Source organism: Erpetoichthys calabaricus, chromosome 8 (assembly GCF_900747795.2).
Source record: "Erpetoichthys calabaricus chromosome 8, fErpCal1.3, whole genome shotgun sequence".
NCBI classification, from domain to species: domain Eukaryota; kingdom Metazoa; phylum Chordata; class Cladistia; order Polypteriformes; family Polypteridae; genus Erpetoichthys; species Erpetoichthys calabaricus.
This window is the reverse complement of record NC_041401.2, coordinates 66867242-66888616: the sequence shown is the minus strand read 5'-3', so window position 1 is coordinate 66888616 and position 21375 is coordinate 66867242. Positions and strand designations below refer to the sequence as shown.

The window sequence follows — 21375 nt, the reverse complement described above, 5'->3', positions numbered from 1 at the left end:
ATTCTAATTCAAATACACAGAAAAACCCTGCAGGGCTGTGAGACTGCACCACCCTAAGTAAATCATTTACAGTTACTGTATATTCATAGCTGATGCTATTATGTGAAAAGACTTAAAAATCACATTGACATTTGTATACATATATTTCATAAAATCTGAGAACTGGCAGTCATGCAGTTAATGAACTTCCATGTAAACTCTCCATGTTCCTGAACAGACGTGGTAGCCAGGTGTGTCATTATGAAGAGAACATGAGAGAAGAGACAGCAGAAATTTTACCAATGACAAACAAATTTACAGTGTTTCACAGGAAATATCAATGGATTAAAGGTGACTATCACACATTCATGTTTCTCATGTCCACTCTTACTCTCCATGAAAAATATCAAATATAAACATTTAAGATGACAGCGGCTGACATATTAAACTCTGTATGCGTAAACACATTAATAACTACGCTTCAATGTTTTTTTTTTTCAACTTTTCAGAACTGTTTGTTTGACTTTCCTTAACAAGACATTCAATATGTCTGAATTACCATAAGCCATCCTAATTCTGGGTGTTCAAAAGAAATGTAATGCTTTACTTCATGAGGTAGAAGTATATTATGAACATGAATAGTTATGTTAGATATTTGAAATATTAAAATGTGTGCTTCATTTCACATGTTCAAAGTCTAAATATTCTCTATTGTAACAGAATTTTTTAATTTTTCACCCTCTGATAGAGGTGCATAGAGGACTAGATCCCTATAAAGAATCCAAAATAACACAATTTTTGTAATCACTGGTCATGAAACATTCTAAAATGAATTTTCACTTGCTTATGTTGGAAACTTGTTATTTTTTACCTTTTAGCAGTGACTTTTAGAGGGTTAGAACTACCCGTAAAGAGTCAAATATGACAAATATGATCGTATTTGTGATCAGCAACTTTGAAACTGCATAAATACATGACTGTATTATCATTTCCCTTAGTTTCGTAGATTTGTGAAAAGGAGTAACCATTAAGCTTTGTATCTCATTAGAGGGTGATCAGTCCTTCTGATCATTTTTGCTAGAAACACCTGTTGGTTTACTCTTTCTCATAAGGGGATGATTTCCTGCACAAAATATAGTCCAAAAAGACCTAAAATGTGTGGTTTCTCGGGTCTAGAGCGCCAAACCCCAAAAAGCTTCATGTCTAACATAACCAGACATCAAGATCTGCCAAACGGTATTATCCTATGAGGTTTTAGATAGTCAAGAACAACTCGACAAAAAACTGTAAAGTAATTTCAATGCGTCAATTCTTATTTTCTCTGTGTTCCTAAAGAGTTTTATATTAAAAACAACCAATAATTCCTAATTGTGTATCTTGCAAAACGCGGTGGAGTGCAATATTTAAAATTCTGTTACCTCCACACTTGTTCTACTCTCCTGCGGTAAAATGTGCGCACTTGGAATGCTGCCGCTCACCAGCACAGTAAAGTTGGGACTATGCGCCCTCCAGCCTGATGTGGCGCTGTGAATTAATCAGCTCCCGGAAGCCCCACTCAATCCCCACGGTTCGGATCTGTTTGCAGAGTTAGGATGGCAGCAGTTCGTAGCTTGCAGGTCTCGGTGAAGTCCGAGTCAGGCTCTGAGCGTTCAGATTCTGAGTCTGACTCAGAATCGGATCAGGACACTCGTGAACCCGAACCTATGGAAGTCGAAGAGGGCGAGCTGGAGTCCGTTCCAGTCTGCCGATCTCTTAAAGAACTGATCCCGGTAAGTGTGGCCTAGCAGACCGCGCACTAGATTTGGTGTAGCGGTGGGGAGTTCAAAGCCCATTGCGGAAGGAATACCGTGTATGGAAGTTTGAAGTGGGCGTTTGTTTGTGGGGAAGGGATCATGTGGTAGAGGAGAGAAATATCTGGGTCGGCCACTGGCTTTGTAAATGAAAGAAAACTGGGTAAAGACGGTTGACGAGTAATTGCAGTAATATCAAAATCTCATTCTTAATTAAACGTATGCATTTCTGTTTTAACACGTGTCATACCGAAATAGGTAACATGTTGGAATTTTTCTTTTTTATTGTCAACCTGTGTGCATTTTAGTTTTCTTGTTTTTTTACATTTCCTTTTTGCGTTTTTTATACCGTAGTTTCTGGGCAGCTCTTACTAAAGTCAAACTTTCATCGGATTATTCATCACAAAGTACATGTATTAGCCGCTTTTGGATTTGCAGAAGTAAATGCACATCATCTTTCCTTTTTTTTTTTTTTTTGTAAAACGTATTCATACAAATCACTGATGTCTGCTTTTGCCACTTAGATTTCGAGAGCTTAAATTTAAAAACACAAGGCTTTTAGCTTGGATGCATGAATGCAGCCCAAAAAAGAGAAGTTGTCTAAGTACATTACTGATGCCATTGTATCATTTTATGGTTCTTTTAAGTTACTGCACTGATCTCTGTCATGTTCATCATGACTGTCACTGTATAAATGGACGGGTACCAGGCACTAATTGATATGAGAAATCGGATAACATTTTTAAAAAATGCTTTGACGCTCACTTGCATAGGTGAATTTTACAAGACACCTTAACAGGCATCAGGCAAGTCAATGATACCTTAACGCTGTTTAGATTTCTTCAAAATTCAGACATTGTGTTTTTAACACCAACAGACAGTTTGGTGGAGATGTTTCTGCTGTTTTTGTTATCAGAAAATTTACTGTGGAGCTGATATAAATTTGTAAGGTTCTTCCGCCTTAATAAAAGGATAAGTGCCTGTGTGTCCCTCTGGTTGTTGTGTCTCAGTCATTCCAACAAATGGCACATCACGAAAATTTGTGGTAATGCATTGTATTTGTCATTTAAACAGATGGCACATCACAAACATTAGCACTGCTTTTATGAAGCACATACCAAATAGAATGCATATTTATGTATTATGTGATATTTGTCTTTGCAACCAATACTATCCAACTACACAGAGCACCATTCGTCACCGCAGGTCTTTGTCAGCAGTTCTTGACTAACAATTATAGGATGGAAGTTAAAGTTAGAGGTTAGTATGGTTAGCATGCGTGGTAAATGGTTAAAGTTAGGAATTAGTTAAAACAGAGTGGGGCATAAAGATCTCCCACATTTTGAAGGACTATTAAAAATGAACAAAGCTATCTAAAAAAAATTGCATATGTTTCTGAAAAGTATATAAAAGACAGTTCTGTTCTAATGGGTTTTAAAAATCATATCAAACAAATGGCGGCCATCATTGGCAATACATCGCTGAAGACATTCCCGAAGACGTTCCCGGAAGTTCTCCATCACTCTCTGGTCATCTCAGGCGGAATGGCATCGATTTCCTGTCTGATCCTTTCCTTCAAATCCTCCAGAGATCGAGGACGATGTTTGAAAACCTTTTCCTTTAGGGTATCCCCAAAGGAAAAAGTCACTTGGGCTTAAATCTTGTGACCATGCCGGCCACCCCACGTCTCCCCTTGAAGATATTAAATGCCCAGAGAATATTTCCCTCAACGCTCCGAGTGAACGTCATGCTGTGTGAGCTGTGGCCCCGTCCTGTTGAAATCACACATGTTCTGTCCTGGGTCTGCCAGGTGATTTTCTTTTCATTGTGGAGTCAGTTGCCCGAAGGTTAAAAATCCATAGCAAAATCATTTTCCTATCTCATACAGATGCATTTTGACAAAGCGAGAAGCATGTACAGAATGCTGTTTGCGTCGCTATCACAGAACAGTTGTTCTCATAATACGCTTGAATACCAAAGCCCCGATATTCACCGGTCCAACTCATGATGGGTACTGAAAACGATAGAGCCTAACCTACTGAATGAGACCTTCCCCACCTCTCTACCCCTACTACAGCCCGCACAGTTCTCCTTCAAAATGTGGGAGATCTTTATGCCCCACCCTGTGTTAGGGTTTGATTTTTGGTATTTGGTGGTTTGGTATGGTTAGTGTGGCAATCCATTTGATTTGTGATGACCCATAAATGTTTGTTACCAAACATGTGGTGATGTCACCTCTGCCCTGAAACTGCTGGCGTAGACCTGCAGTGACGTATGGAGCTGTGGCTGTGAAGGTTGATACATTTCATTTCAACAGATGGCGCATCACAAACATTTGTAATAATGCATTTGAGTATTTCAAAAGTTTGTAATGCACCATCTGTTGGAATGACAGGTGTAATGCATTATAATACTACAAGCGTGACGAAATACATTCCAATAGATGGTCACTACAAATGTTAACACTGAGGTCTGTGTAGATTACATAGACCTCTTAACTGGGTCACAGCTAGTCATGAAAATAATCCAAGAATCTGGAAGCTTTTTTTTTTATTCTCCAGTTTGTCTTGTTGTCCAAGGAATTATGAGTGAATGATCTTGGGAACAGCAGAGCTGCCACTTTGCGCAAATGATGTTAAGTATTTGTGACAAATTACACAGGTAATACAGGAGGAGAAACACTGACAAGTTAATTGGCTTTATTATGGGTATAGTCAGTAGGGCTAAAATAACAATGTGACTTACAGACCAGAAACGTAGCTTCTAAGCTGCACTACCTGAAGTTTTAGAAATATGTGCTAGAATACATTTTCTATCCATCTGTCCATTTCTTATCCCACTTATCCGGGGCAGCTGGAGCCTACCCTAGCAAGTGTTGGACACAAGGCAGAACAGTCACTAGACAGGGCATCAGTCCATTGTAGGGTGAACACACGCACACACTAAGACCAATTTAACAGTGCCAGTCCACCTAACCTGCATGTCTTTGGAAGCCAATGTAGACACAAGGAAACAAAATGCAAGTTTTACTCAGGGAGGACACAGGGCTTAAACCCCACTGTCTTTATTGCAAAGCAGCTACCACCATGCAATCCACAATGACTTTTTTCCTTGTACCGTATTGTATTCTAAAACAGAACCAAGATTCTCAAAACTATTAGTGTGTTAAGCTGCATCCTCATTAACATCAAAATGTTGATGGGTCATTGAATAAAATATCATTGCTAGGTTAATGTTTAGGACTACTTCTTCAGCATCATGAGCACATGTAAGACTACGTTTAAGTAGTGCTGTGTGAGGTGTAATCAGAAGGCATTGAGTCTGACCTATTAAGAGAAACACCAGTAAAACAAAACAAGATTATTTTTCTACATGATACATGTGAGCAGTGTGCACTTGTCATAACTATCTCAAAGCTTTGTCTAAGCCACGCAAATCAAAGGTTTTGTCTTACTTGTATAACCACTCTTCTGTAGCTGACTTGATGCCATCATCATTGCAAGTCCTGTGGAGGTAGCAGTTCAGATTGGGGAGCAGGTAGTAGTCATGCTTAACCAAGAATGGAGCACAGGATGGTCGTGGATCCTGTTGAAAGCCACAGTTTTGCAGAGCAGCATTTGCAGCCTGTGAATTGTCATGAAGTAAATCGGGATGGTAGAAAGCCTTTTTTGCCTCTTCTCCCTGATTGCCCACCATAAACACAAAAGCAAGTCAATCTAATATTGACCAGTTATGAGGGCTTTTTGAGCCATGTGATCAATATGGACTATAGCCTTTAGCATCATAGAAATGTGCATCTAATCCTGCTGGCATTGATTTGACCCTTGGATTTCTTTGGTGTTGCAGAATCATCATGCATTGATCGTGTTTGGAATTTAAGTCATACCAATTTATCCAGTTGTCATCCTACTTATGAAATGCTTATTTAATTACACCCAGCAAAAATGTATTATCTCAGTGTTCTCCATAGAATGTTGAATGTAGTGTAGAATGCACTGTTAACACTCAGTTCTTCATAATGCTTTGCTCCATGGTGGCAACATGTTCTTGTCTTCCTCATGTCGACGACTAGTCAGATCTTGACTCATCTTCCAGAAACACCCTGCCACAGCTGAATTCTACAAAAAGGGGCCTGGCACACTTTGATTATGTGAATATGAATCACCAGAGGTGTATGGTCCTCAAACATTCTCCAAAAAGTCTAAAAGTTTGTAACTTGTAATTCTTATATGTAGCTCTCGGGTCCCTTACAAAATAAGCACCATAACATAGCCCTTTCAGATATAGGTATACACATTTTTATCACCCCTTGTACCTTATGCAAAATTCAAGATGTTGTTTATTTCAATATAAACTAGTTGGGTTCATCAGGGTGACGCTGCAGTTGACTGCATCTTCTTAAATACTTTTGATACTGGAGTGTTTGAACCTGCTTTTAATTATTTTTCAACTGAAGAAAGAAATTGCTTACTGTCGCGTTTGTTCATTTCTATATGGCATTCTGTTCAGGTAATAGATGTTGTTGCTATGATAAGCAGCTTTCTGTGTGTCCCACAGAGTCACCCTTGTTAGTTCTTCACGCCGCGACTTCTGCCCCATTTGGTAGTGAGAAGCCGAAATATTGTGTTCAGTTTCCTACCCCTAAGTTTCATAATTGCAGCCATGCCCAGCTTCAGTTTTACACTTTTTTTGGTGCGAAAAGTTAGTAGGTACCCTTCCCTTCTTTTCATAGTTATAGTTGCATTCATTCATTCTGGCTTCTGGTAAGAAATGTGATTATAGACACACAAATGAGATATAGACAAAAATCAGTGACAACTCTAATTAAGTTTCCCTTCTCTAATGGTATTTAAAAGTCATACTCTCTATTGCAGTGACGGAAAAGTTTAAGTTCTTTGAGACAAAAAAAATCGGGTTCTTGAACTCTGGGGGCCCATCAAGAATGCAGGTTTTCATTGCAGCCATTTCCTCCTTTTACCTGAACTGCATGCAGTACGATTTCACCTTGCTGTCTAGTAACAGTTTCAACATTTATTACATCATTTGAAATAAAGGCAACAGGATTTATTTTTTTAAGTATGGTTGTTTTATACACAACATGAGCACAATTTCTTGATTTTGTTTTTATGCATTAAGATAATTGTCGCCTTATGTATTCTAAAATGCTTCTGCATGTCATTTTTGGTAATAATGCAGATATTACAGTGGCTCCTGTTTAGTATTAATTTTTTTTTGTTGTATTTGTATCTGCCACTGTACTTAATACAAGTAAGGGAACAAATATTGCCAAAAGAAAATTAATTTAAATGCAGAATGCTTAAGTCATCTATATACAAAGCTAAGGCAAAAATACACATTTTTCTAAATCTAAATCTAAATTTTCTAAATCTAAATCTAAATTTTCTAAATCTAAATAAAAAATAACACCTAGCCATATTGCACACAAAGCAGACCGGCCGGCTAACTAATCAGGTTGTTTAATTAAAGCAGAAAATTATCCTTGCATTATGAAGATGGCTGGAGGTTGCAGTCTCTGGGTCATTAGAACCATTAGAATAGTAACAATATTACTGAAACATCCATCCATCCATTTTCCAACCTGCTGAATCCAAACACAGGGTCACGGGGGTCTGCTGGAGCCAATCTCAGCTAACACAGGGTGCAAGGTAAGGGAACCAATCCCGGGCAGGGTGCCAGCCCACCGCAGGACACACACCCCCACACACCAAGCACACCCACTAGGGCCAATTTAGAATCGCCAATCGACCTAACCTGCATGTCTTTGGACTGTGGGAGGAAACCAGAGTACCCGGAGGAAACCCACGCAGACACGGGGAGAACATGCAAACTCCACGCAGGGAGGACCCGGGAAGCGAACCCAGGTCTCCTAACTGCAAGGCAGCAGCGCTACCACTGCGCCACCGTACCGTCTTACTGAAACAATAAAAAAATAAATTGTAATATAAACCAGGTGTATAGGGTCACTATATCCTGTATATAGCCTATAGTGAAATTTTTATTTGCACTTGCTTATAAACATGCAACACATTGCCAGTCTCCAGTGTCATGATTAGTGTGTATAATGCATTCAAGTAAAACCATGTTTGTTTTTTCATCATATAAGCTAATATAAAAAACATTCTGCTTATCCATTTTTGTAACCCCACCTCTCGCGTACATGGCTGTGTTCTCAGTCCCTATTGCTAGTGGCGTCCAACCCATTGTGGGGCACCAGCCCATTTACTGGGTAAATAAATGTGTTCACCAACACTTAGCTGAGTCGACCAGTGTAGAATAGCCAGTTTTCATAACCTGCACATGTCTGGAATATGGGGGATTAACAAGAGTACCTGGTGGGAATCTTCACAGACACAGAGAACACACATACATTACCCCAGGAGTGCCTAGGCCAAGATGAAAGGCTGTGAAATTAAAAAAAATAAAAAAATCTAAATTTGTATTTGTGTTTAAATAATTAATCAGACTTTCAGGAAAAGTCATGTTTGATGGTACAGTGTGCTATTAAGGGTCATTAATTATTCAAACAACAGCTTTACACTGACTTTTTTTGGCTAAACTATATTGAAGTGAGGCCTCCATTCTCCAGTATAAACTACATTAGGTTATTTGAATAGCCTTTTTGATATCTACTCTCTCAAAAAGAAAAGATGGGTTTGAACACTTGGCTGCAGTATTCACCCTTTGGTGAAGAGTTGTGCTGAATAAAGACTTGAAGACATGGGCCATGGTAGTTGCAAATTAAACCTTTCCCCATACACTATATTGGCTGTTTTTCAGTGTACTACATGTTAAGAAGAAACTCTGTAGCTCTGTGATCTTATGCTCCAGACAATAAATGCACTATCTTATCTAAAATATTATAAGTGGTCTTCAGTTTTGATGCCTCGGGTACAGGACAGGTCAAAAGTGGTGCATTTATTTTAAAAATAAAGTGAAAAAGGGAAAATTTTAAACCTTGCAACCTTCTAAAATGGTCACACCAGTGTCCCTGTAACTATGATTTAGACCACTTACCTAAGTAACTTCAATATGTTTTATATCCCATAGTGAGTTATGACGAGTTCAGGTATAGTAATATTTGGGTACTGTGAAGAATCGGCTTACATCTCTTATTTCAGACGCTATTATAATGCTAGATGGGTTTGATGAGACAGAGTAGAATAAGCAGGAGGAAGACTGTGGATTTTTGTGACTGTGCAGTGATGAAATAGTGAACACAGTATAATTAAAACTAAATGTGTGATCCAGGTATTGAATTGTGGACAGAATTTGTCCATGTCACTTCCAGGGAAAGTAATTTACATCATCTGGCTGACTTGGAAATTATTTACTCTGTATCAATGACTTTTTGATCAATCATTCTTGATGATGGTGACTTCAAAGAGGGAATTCAGGCCTATTCATGGACACTGCTCTATCCAAATGTTAATATTTTTAAATATGAACCTGTGGCACAATCTGAGCAGCATTGGCCTCATTTTACTGCTGCCTACAAGCCTGTATTGACAGTAGCTGCTCTTTGTTATCCAAGACAGAAGTTTTTATGTGTTTTTTTTTTGTAGTTTGTTTTTATCATATTTATTTTATTTATTTTTTAGAGCTTTTGTAAAATTTTAATTTCCCCTTGGGGACAAATAAAGTTTTTATCTATGTTTTAAACTAGTATGGCTTGATCTTAATGTACCAGCTGTTGGTCATTAAAATCTGTTGAGTGTGACTTTTCCATACGAAGATTTAGTTGTGTTAGACATTAAGGTGATTCTGAAAATTGTGTACCAAGAAGACGTCGTTTTTGCTTGTCTTGAATTGTGGTACCACAGACCTTTAGTTTTATTTATGAACCAACACATTTAAATAAATCGGAGTACTGAGCAATTTTGATGTTAACAAGTACAATCCCCCTAGTTGTTTTTTGTTAAGAAAATATTAATGCTTAATGTCATGGGTAGAGAAACTGTTGAAATGTTTCATAATATTTAATCAGAAAACAGCTTAAACCTTTATATTTTTGCTGTTTTCCTCTATTATTGCAATAATGATCCAAAATAAAATTACATGTATATTTCTGGGCTGGTCACATGAATAATAATAATAATAATAATCCCTTATTTACAGAATTTTTATGTATATGATAGATAACTGCATTGTTCAAATAACTGAACCTGTTGCATTGATATGATAAAGCAAAGCATTGCACATGCTGTAGACACTGTTTGAAGAAATGTCTTTTGTCCCCCACATCTTCAATAGGGCATTGAATAAAGTAAAAATGCTTACATCCAAAAATGAAGCACAGATGGTAGTATATTTAGTTGCCCGCCACCTTTTTGACCTAACTTCAGGACCACCCCCAACAAAAGCAATTAGTCAGTTATTAAACAACGTTTTCCTAGTTAACAAATCATTTACCTACATTGCTCATGGTTCTTGCCATTTCAGCTTGCTTTTGCAGATTCCACATGTTTTGTCTTGTCAGGCGGCATTTCTTTTCATTTCCAGCTATTCGTTAAGTTGTGTGATCTTGTTCCTTCAGAGATCAAACATGCGACATCTCTGTACTTCTGTGTAACACTCTTTTACTTTAATTGGCACAAGACAAGCCAATGGTTTGTTACTTTCTTTCAATGCTCGGCTTCCTTAGTTTGTGCCATTCAAGAAATTAGTTTGTTCAGTGGTTTTGAATGTGTTTGTGTTTTTTTTTTTTTTTTACCCACTAATATTTGGAGATGATCCAAATGCAATTAGGAATGAACAGCAATACAGTACTGTTTATTTACCTATCATCTGAAAGGCACTTAAAGTCTACATAAAACTATAATTTCATTCTGTAAATTACTAATCAATTTAGTTTATTTTACTTTTATTAAAATAAGAGGAATTTTTGTTGTTTGACTGAATATTAATTATATGCCCAACAGTTTGTGGATGACCTAACCATGGGCATTAATATGAAATTGCCCAAACTCCCTATTTTGTGGCCATAACAGCCCCCACTCTTCTGGGATTTCTTTCCACAAAACTTTGGACTGTGTATGTGAGAATTTGTGCCCATTCAGCCAAAAGAGCATTCATGGGGCCAAGTACTACACTGATGTTGGACAAGAATGTATGGCCCGTAGTTAATGCCCCAGTTTATCTCAGAAGTGTTCATTAGGATTAAGGGTCAGGACTATGTGCAGGCCACTTGAGTTTCTCCATACTAAACTCGTCAAATCATGTCTTTATGTACAACAGAAACTATCCAAAACTATTACCACAAAGTTGGAAGTGCACAGTTGTCTCAAATGTTTTTGTATGCCGTAGTATTAATAGCAACCTTCACTGGAAGCAAGTGTCCTAGCAGAAACCCTGAAAAACAATTATAGACCATTATCACACCTCCACCAAACTTTACAGTAGACACTTTGCAGTCCAGAAGGTAGCATTCTCTTGGCATCGGGCAAATCCAGATTCATTCATTAGACTTCCAGATAGTGAAGTGTGGTTTATTACTCAAGAGAACATGTTTCCTCTGATCCAATGTCAGCATTCTTTATAAACCATTCCAGCTGACACAGCATTGCGCATAGTAATCTCATGCAGGTGCTTGGCCATGGAAAGTCAATTTCATGAAGCTCCCAACGCACAGTTCTTGTGCTAATGTTGCATCCGGAGGTACTTTGGAACTCCGTTGTGAGAGATCCAATAGAGTACTGTGGAACCTCGGTTCACGACCATAATTTGTTCCAAAACTCTGGTCGGAAACCGTTTTGGTCGTGAACCGAAGTAATTTCCCCCATAGGATTGTATGTAAATACAATTAATCCGTTCCAGACCGTACGAACTGTATGTAAATATATATATTTTTTAAGCTTTTAAGCACAAATATAGTTAATTATACCATAGAATGCACAGCGTAATAGTAAACTAAATGTAAAAACATTGAATAACACTGAGAAAACCTTGAACAACAGAGAAAACTAACACTGCAATAGTTTGTGCTATAGCGCTACCAACCGCTGGCTAAAAACACTTTTTTTAATGAGTTTTAAGCACAGGGAAAAAAATTTACATTTGAAAAATCCGTAATTTAATAAACCACCAAGAAAAGTAACATTGCAACAATGCACACTACGAACCGATCGCTGTAAACAGAAGTGAAAACAAAAACAAGCCCAGTGCAATTTTTAACTGCCTTTCTACCTTAAGCATCCAGCCCTATCTCTCTCGTGTGTGAGTGTCTCTCTTGCGCGCTTGTGTCTGTGTATGTCTCGGGTTTATGTGTGTTTGTGTCTCTCTCTCGCGCACCTGTGTGTGTGTGTCTCTCTCGCTCGCTCGCTTGCCCGCTACACAGGAAATGCACAGGGAGAGACTGAACACGTACAAACCGAAAGGGAAACTGGCTTGTTTGTATACTGAGTGTGTGGTCGTGAACAGATGCAAAAGTTTGGCGAACTTTTTGGTCGTAAACCGATTTGTACATGTTCCAAGACGTTCATGAACCGAGGTTCCACTGTATAGGCAATTTTTACATGCTAATGCGCTTCAGCACTTGGCGCCTCTGCTCTGTGAATTTGGTCTACCACTTTGTCGCTGAGTGGTTGTTGCTTTTTGACGCTTCTACTTCACAATAATATCATGTATGGTTGACTGAGGTAGATCTAGCAGAGCAGAATTTTCACATACGGACTTGTGGCAAAGGTGGCATACTATACCAGTGCCATGTTTAAAGTTGCTAAGCTCTTCAGTACGACCCATTCTACTGCTGATGTTAGTCAATGCATGTTTTTATGCACCCATTAACAAATGTTATGGCTGAAACACTTATTTACAAATTGCGTTAATTGGAGCATAGGGAAAACTTGACAGTCTCAGGGCAGTCCAGAATGGATTAGCTTCAGACGTCTTTGTTCCATATGTCACTAAGCCAACTTTAGGATAAAGTTTGGAAGCATCTTAAGATTGATAGATGAGCCTGCAATTCTTATTTTCCATTTAAAGCTTTTTGACTTTCTGGGTGTTTATTTGGGGGGGGGGGGGGGGGGGTGACACATTTGTTTCTCTCTAATCACTTTAAAAGATTAGTGTGCAAGTACTGGAAGATGCATTGTTTATATATCATAAGTACAGATATATTTGGGCTGATGTTGAAGGAGTGCTTACCAGTATTGTAAAACTGAAGGTTTTAGTTTAATTGGAAAAAGATCATATCCCAGTATACAAAGAAGTAAAGATGTTGAACTCTCAGCACAAGTTGACTCATCCTGTGGCTGAGAAAACACCAGAATAGTGCTGCAGCAGACAAGAAGTTTTTACTTGAACCTTTTTGGCAAAGGTGCTGTTTGGTATTTTGGAGCAAACACCTGGACAGATCATTGTTATGGCCAGCTCTTCACCTTTCCCAAAAACTGTGCACCAGGTGCCAAGTTCAGAGCAGCGCCTATTTGTAGTAGTTTTAATGCATGTACAGAGCAAAATGGTCTGTAAAGTAACACGTGTAGTTGCACTGTGTATTGTAGCTGTCAGTTTCTATGGTTGAAAGGACACCATTATTTGCCGTCTCATCCATTCCAAATTTGACAAAACTGACTTTTCAAAACATGGTATTTAGAATTTTTTTTTTGGCTGAGTACTATAACAGTAAATAATGCACTGTGGAATTTAAATGCTTTCTCAAACTCTACCATATTTATTCTGTGTTGAATAATTTAATACCTCTCACTGGTGTTCTTTGGTAAGTATAGCAGTGCTCATAATTGCTTGATCTTTCATGCAGGACATCAGCAGAAGATATGAAAACAAAGCTGGGACTTTCATCACTGGAATTGATGTCACCTCTAAGGTTATTTTTTTTTCTTTTTTCTTTTTGATAAAATTTTTGATGACTTTTTTGATATTGTACAGTTTCTTTGCTGTAACATGGCAAGCAGGTGGCAATTACATACATTATTTATACACTAGCCAGCTGCATAATCAGGCCGCTTTTTTAATGATTTTTAAGCACAGGGAAAAAATTAACATTTGAAAAATCCGGAGGAGAGGGGAAGGCCACCCATTACGCCCCATCCATCATGCTAGTCTGCTGATTTCTCGTTCAGTAACCTGTGAGTAGTGATGGGCGGAGTGAAGCCTCACAAAGCATCAACACGTTTGAAGCAATTGTGTCGGAAATCGTATCGAAGCTTCGAAGCTCGCCTCTCTCGTGACACCTCCTGGCCATTTTCATTAACGTTACAGAAACTTATGATACACTTCAGTGACGTCTGTTAAAAGTCGTATTGCTTTTATTTTTTCGTAGCTACAGACTGACAACAAAGAGAAGGGTTCGTCAGCAGCGTCTAGTGTCTGATGTCTAAAAAATATAAATATAACTAACGCCGACAGGCAGAATGCACTATACGATAGCAAGAGTTAAACAAAATAAGACGCCTCACCTCATGCATTCCCGGCTCTTTCAGTTAGTATTTACTTTTGCACTGTATCATTATAATCGCTCCTGTTATTAGTATTATAATTAACCCTGATCTTTTCTTGAGATCACATTTAATAGCCTTAAATGTTTTCTTTGGTCTGTCTTAATTAAAACGGAGTAGACAGAAAATAAAGGTTTATCTCTGTACTTTGCCATGATGTAGGTAAGCACATTTAAGAAAGAAAATGTGAAATCCTTAAATCACAGATGTCATTATTCGATCAAGTATTAAAATCTGCAGTGCTTCGAAAGCTCGACACAGTGTCGAAACCTTAGTATCGAGCGGCCCATCACTACCTGTGAGTCACGTAGAGTTTTCATTGTTGTTTGCGATTCTGGCCGCTTTTCGCGTACTGAGTTGTTCCGGAGTCACAGTTGAGAAACAGTTTTTTAATGTCTTTTAAGCACAGGGGAAAAAATGAACATGTGGCCCGGTGCATTCTTTAACTGCCGTGTGGCGCTGTAGTAGTACGGCTGCTTTGCAGTAAGGAGACAGTGGAAGATTGTGGGTTCACTTCCCGGTTCCTCCCTGTGTGGATAGCAAATTATCCGCGACAAACAAACTGTTTTACACGCTGCAAACCAATCCGCGCCGATTTTTCAATGTTTTTTAAGCAGAGGGAAAAAAATGAACATTTGCAAAATCTGTAACGCTGCTTTCAGTAAGTACAATGCACACGCGTTTAATTTGTTAGCCACTTTTTGCCATCAGTCTTTTCTGGTTTGGGCCGCTTTTGCAGTGTTACCTCTTGTGTATATTATATCTTGAAATCCTTCTAGTTGCTAATTAACTAACTAACACCCACCCACTCAGCTTGTGTGAAAAAAATGCGCCCGTTCTTTCATCATTTTGTTGCAGCAATATACATTGTGTTTTCACTCAGTGCGGGGGCGTGCATTCATCTCGGATTATTACATCCTGCTAATCTGCTACACGACTGCGTTTGAAAAACCGACTTATCCCTGATGAGTTTCAATCATCGCACTCACAATGTAGCGAGGGGCGTGGAAGTGTGGCTGAAACGGTTTCCGTTCGGGCATTTCTCCCCTGTGCAGTGTGTGAGCGAGTGAGGAGAAAGAGAGAAAGCAGGTACGTTAGAGTGAGCGAGAGCAGGCTCGAAGGCAATGTGTTCCTGTGGTATAGCGGGTCCATAGCTCCCCTTCAAAAGGCCATTTTTAATCAGGCGACTGACAGTAGTGGAGTCAGGCACAGAGAAGTTCAGCTGCAGAGAGAGCGTCTCGACTGTTGCAGGGCCTGAAGCAGGTGAGACGCTAATGAAAAAGAGGCACAGAGCTTATTGGTTTTTAAAGACTGCTTCCTTCATTGTGTTTTAACTTCAGTTTTAAAGGATTGCGCGTCTCTCTCTTGCGCTGCCTGTGTGTGCCTCTGTCTCTCTGGCGCTGCCTGTGTGTGCGCGGCTCTCTCTCTCGCGCTGCCTGTGTGTGCCTCTGTCTCTCTCTGGCGTTGCCTCTGTGTGAGTGCGTGGCTCTCTCTCGCGCGCTGCCTGTGTGTGCCTCTGTCTCTCTCTGGCGTTGCCTCTGTGTGTGCCTCTGTCTCTCTGGCGTTGCCTCTGTGTGAACCAAGGTTCCACTGAGGTTGACTAATGAAAAGTCAACGTGGCTCAGAGCTGCAAGTGGACTGTGGCACAGACAAACAGAAATGACGGCATGTTTTCCGAGGCGTCGCGTCTGAGTTGGTGGGTGTGGCTGTGATTTTTTTTGTCGTATCCAATGGTCTAAGAGTTGGTGGGCGTGGCTCCTTCCTGCATGTGCCATTGGCGTCTTACTTGTCGACAGTTTAGTGAATCCACGCCCCTTCCGGCGTGCTTTCCATGGGTGGCTACTTGTCTCCCGGCTTAGTGAATTATACATATACATTATGTAAAACAGTATAATATGACTGGGTCTATGTAAATGCACGTGTCGTAAGAAAGGTCACAGTTAGATGGAAGATTAAGAAAGAGAATGTGAGCTTTTGGTTTGTTTTTTAATTAGCTGAGTGGAGTGGGACACCATGAGTCTACAATATTGAACTTTTTCACAATATTCAAATTTTCAGAGATAGTGAATTTTGAGTTTACAATACATATTTTCATGTAGGCCATAATCAGCAAAATTAAAAGAAATAAAGGCTTGAAATATTGCTGTGTGTAATGAATCTATATAATAAAAGTTTCACTTTTTGAATTGAATTACTGAAAAAAATTAACTTTTCGATGATATTCTAATTTATTGAGATGCACCTGTACATGAAGAGCAAAGTTGTTGTGGTTGACAAAGATTATTTGGAAAAATTAGGAGAGCAGTAAATACTGCTCTTGACTCTTATTAGTATGGTGAAGCAGGTCTATAATACATAACAAGCAATAAAAATATTACATAATTATGTTAAATATTATGTTGCAGAACACTCTGGGCAGCCCTGATTTTTCCCTATGTTCTGATTCACAAAATTTGCAAATTTTAAAGTCTTAATCTATAAAGTCTAATCAGCCAGTTATGAAAAGCTGAGTCCAGTAAGGCTTCTCACGTCTTGTGTTTCTCTTTGACTGACAGGAAGCTGTTGAAAAAAAAGAACAGAGAGCCAAACGCTTCCATTTTCGCGCAGAGGTGAATTTAGCGCAAAGAAATGTTGTTTTAGACCGAGAGATGATGAGAAAAGGTAAGAAAAGGCACGTTGATACAGAGGGAGGCACTTTAATTCATATATTTCTAATATGTTGTTTACTGTCTATGCTAAAATTTTCAGGCATTGTTTGTTTACTGATGTAAATTTGTTTATTGTATTGACTTCTAAGAAATGCAGAATGTTTTATCTCTGTTTACATTCTCTGTTAATATATTCTTCATGTATTTATGTACTCTTTACAAGATAAATTGAGAACTCAAGCAAAATGACACCTTTTATTGGCTAACTAACAACAACCTGAAGAAGGGACCTGAGTTGCTTCGAAAGCTTGCATATTGTAGTCATTTTAGTTAGCCAATAAAAGGTGTCATTTTGCTTGACTTCGCACTACATTCATAATGGCTAACACGGTACAACACCCTAGTACTAAAGATAAACTGAGAAATCTATGTATTTAATCTTCCAAGGAATATAGCATACTAACTTATTTATTTTTTTCTTAACTCCAGCTATTCCAAGGGTACGCCTGGAAGCACTTCGTGTGAGTGGAGTAGATGAGATGAGCACTCAAGATATCTTTGGATTTTTTAAGGAATACCCTCCTGCACATATTGAATGGATAGACGACAGCTCGTGTAGGTATACAGGCTCAACCTTTAGACATTCTTTTTATTTATTTACCCTCTTTGAACACATGTTTGTGGAAATTGTGTGTGTTCTTGTTTATTCCAATAGCTGTTTTACCATTTAGCATTAAAACCTTTTTTGGTAACTGGCAAAGCTTTAGGAGCAGTCCCCAATTAAACATTGGGTTTGGTGTAAGCATCTAGATACAGTAGCAGTTTGGCAACTGACAAGAAAGCACAAACTTTAAGCATTCAGGGAACAAAAAAAAAAAAAAGCTGAAGTTTTTAGTTATGATTTGAATGTCCATTAAATTAAAAGATCAAATATAAATAAATCACATGGGTTCCTTCAGATCAGAAATGAGATGCTGTTATTGTTAGTATAAAGGCTATTTATTTTCAGTGGTGCAAAACAACACATTTGTGAAAGGCATGAAGCAAAACAGCTCTCTAATACAATTGTTCATGAAGAACAGATTAAAATGGGCCATCACTAATTCATATAGTGACTACTAGTGACTACTCTTCCATGCTCAGTCTCTTTATTTCTCCACTACAGTTTGCTCCAAGATGGCTTTTTTCTTTCTTTAATCCGTGTCAATGGCTGCCCAGAGCTTAGGTCTTCTTCATAAGGCTTTCTTTCAGTAGAATTCTGTAGTCTATCTCTTGGCTTGTGCATGCATGTAAACAGCTCTGAAAGCTTATTGCTCTAGCTTCTGAACTTCAATGATAGCATAATACTTGATTTTGTGTTTTTAGGTGTCCATGTTGGCTGTGAAACAAGAAACATAACCTGTAAACCAGAAACATGTAATTTACGGTTTAATACTCAGAAAGTAATCTTTGTTCACTTACAAAATCAGCAAGGTTACAATACCCCTCACGGTTTCAGCCTGAAAACATTTTGATTAACCTTCTTAAATATATACTGTAGAATTACCACCCTCTAAAACTTCTCCATTGTGTTTTTTAGTAGTGTCTTATAAAGAGGTTTCTTATAATGCATAATACATCCAGTTCAAGCAGACCTGTAAGTTTTAATAAGTTATCAGGTCACTAGATCACAATTACTCTCTTGTAATTGGTTTTAGATATTAGCTTTATCTAAAGATCCTTGCTGTTGATTTTATTATTAATTGTGGTCTTACATTATTTTGTTCTTTTAAGTTTCCGTTTTTCACCCTATTCCCTCTTGTCTCAGGTAATGTGGTATGGCTGGATGATATCACTTCTACCCGTGCTTTAATTAACATCAGCCGAATGCCAGACCAGGACATCATCGGGAAAGCCAGTCATCAGAAAAATACATCTGAGCGACCTAAAAGAGGTAGGACAAAGCTAAATGATCTTTTGTTAGCATAGCCACTAATGGAATGACTTTCATTTTCTTCTACTAATAATCTAAAGACATTATTACAACCATCATTTAATCTCTAATTATTAAAGCTTTTAACTTTTTTAGAAAAAAAAATGGGTGGGACGTGGTAGCATGGCAGGAGGAGCTTCAGTGCGAGTTGTGGGAGCTGGTGGACCTGCATTTTGTGCACTGTTGCAGGATCGCCCATGACCTTAATTAGGGCTGGAGCTGCGATTGCCACAGCTGCACCTAACACCTGCTTTAAAAGGGAAACGTATTAGTAGAAAAAAAAAAAGGAAAATGAGGAGAAGATTGAAAAGGGAGATTTGAGGAAGAAGGTTAAAGTAGTGCTGGGTGGTATACCGCTTCATACCAAAAACCGTTTATTTTTGTTATGATATGGATTTTTCTTATACTGCAACACCGGTTTAAACAGGCTAAACAACGTTCAGAACGTGGCGCAGCAGGAAACTGTTTAAGGGGGGACCTTTTTCAATGCTGCACCTCTAAACACACATGCAATAGAGTACATGCGTTAGTGGAGGTATTGAATGGTGAAAATGGACAGAGAACATTCTGAAACTGAAGCTGTAGCAGACGATAAAGTCGAACATGATGACACAGAAGAACTTTTGCTGAAAAAATGCTCATTCTCGTGTCTTTTGTCTGGAGATGCTTCGGTTTTAAAAGGTTGGATTTGGACCATTATGTTCAAAAGTATTCACACTGTTTCTATACTACTGGATAATACTGAAAGCCAAGTTGTACTTGTTTTATTTTTTTTCAATACTGTGTAATGTACTTGGGTACTGCGTAATAGTGTGACGACATGTTGGATTTATTCTCAACATTTCCACTTTAACCTCAACGCTTATGATGAGAATAAAGTTGACATCTTGATTTTATTCTCAACATTTCTACTTTATTCTCGCCATTTATGTCGCGATTAAAGTCGACATGTTGACTTTATTCTCGTAATTTGTCATTAAAGTAGAACATCGTAAACTAAACTTCATCTTAAAATGAATATTTAATTTACTAGATTTTCTCAAACCCCGTCATAAGTTATGTAGCACATTAAATGCTTTGTGTTAAGTGTTCCCCGAGCCATGTTAATTGCTACGTGCTTCTTAAACTGACTTCCTCTTGCACTAAGAGGAGGCACAGGCAGCGATCACCACACAGAACACATTAATTTCATGATATTCCTGCTCCCTGAACAGTTAGAATGCCAAGATAAATACTTGATATCATTTTCATGATGAAATGCATTAAAGCATGTATTAATCATGTAGGGGCATGGTGGCATGCAGGGTGCACTGCTGCGTTGCAGCAAAGGGGTCCCGGGTGTTCCCTGCCTTGAATTTGCATGTTTTTCTGGTGGGTTTATTCAGCGTGCTTCAGTTTTTTTCAAAGTCATGTAGGATGTGGGGTTTTGTTCTGCTATATTAACCCTGCTAGTTTATGTATTGCTGGTATTCACCCTGCGATGTGCTGGCGTCCTGTTCAGGATTTTCTCCTGCCTCACACATAATGCTTACTGGGATGGGTGCAACCCTGAATGGATGGCATAATGAAACATGTACAACGAATATTTTTTTAAAGTTCTGAACACTCTGTGATCTAAGTTTATAACTAGTTTTAATTTCACAAAGACGTTTATCGTGTGGTGATTGGTTATGTGGAGAAAGAAAAAGGGAGGATAGGAATTGGGGATTTGGTATGTCAGACAGACAGCATGCATGCAATAAAGAAAGCCCAGTCAGAAGAACATCCATTGAATTATGTGTTTGTGTCTCCAACCATCAGATCACAAACCCAGCATTTACACAATATTTAAGTTAAACCTGTGTGATACCCATTCATACATCTAGTTTTCTGGAGCCTGGTCACACCTGCCATAAAGTTCTGTACACTGAACGTACACCTGGGGACCCCTTACTGCGAGGGAGCAGCACTACCATGCATGTTTAATACCTGCTTTAATGCATTTCATCATGAAAATTTATCTTAGCATTCTACATTTTCAGAGAGCAGGAATATCATGAAGTGAATGTATTCTGTCCGGCGATCGCTGCCTGCGCCTCTTCTTAGTGCAGAGGAAGTCGGTTTAACAATTAGGTTCAGGAACACTTAACACAAAGCATTTAATGTTCTACATTAACTTATGACGAGGTTTAAGAAAATCTAGTAAATTAAACATTGATTTTAGGATGAAGTTTAGTTTACGACATTCTACTTAAATGACAAAATAAACTATGAGAATAAAGTGGAAATGTCGATTTTAATCTCAACATAAGCATCGAGATTAAAGTGAAAATGTCGAGAGTAAAGTCAATATATCGACATTATTCTCGACAGTTTTTTTTTTTTTTTCTTCACTGTGTCCGTATTTTTTTTTCTTCACTGTGGCCCTAATACGCTTCCGTAGGGCTATACCACAAATAGCATTATAAATGCAAGTTGCAGTTTTATTATTTATGTATATAGCTTAGCTTGAAGCAAGGTCCGTATTAAGGCAG

General features: G+C 38.4%; 1 protein-coding gene across 2 annotated transcripts in view; it reads left to right on the top strand.

Annotated features, from left to right (window-relative positions):
- Positions 1-1527: 1527 nt before the first annotated feature.
- Positions 1528-21375, top strand: part of ncbp3 (nuclear cap binding subunit 3) — a 34723-nt gene continuing 14875 nt past the window's right edge. For both annotated transcript variants that reach the window (XM_028806684.2, XM_028806683.2), the window contains exons 1-5: positions 1528-1748; positions 13546-13611; positions 16798-16903; positions 17380-17505; positions 18698-18823. In XM_028806684.2, the coding sequence (XP_028662517.1) occupies positions 1572-1748; positions 13546-13611; positions 16798-16903; positions 17380-17505; positions 18698-18823 (601 nt within the window). In that variant the 5' untranslated portion in view covers positions 1528-1571. The remainder of the gene's footprint in view (positions 1749-13545; positions 13612-16797; positions 16904-17379; positions 17506-18697; positions 18824-21375) is intronic.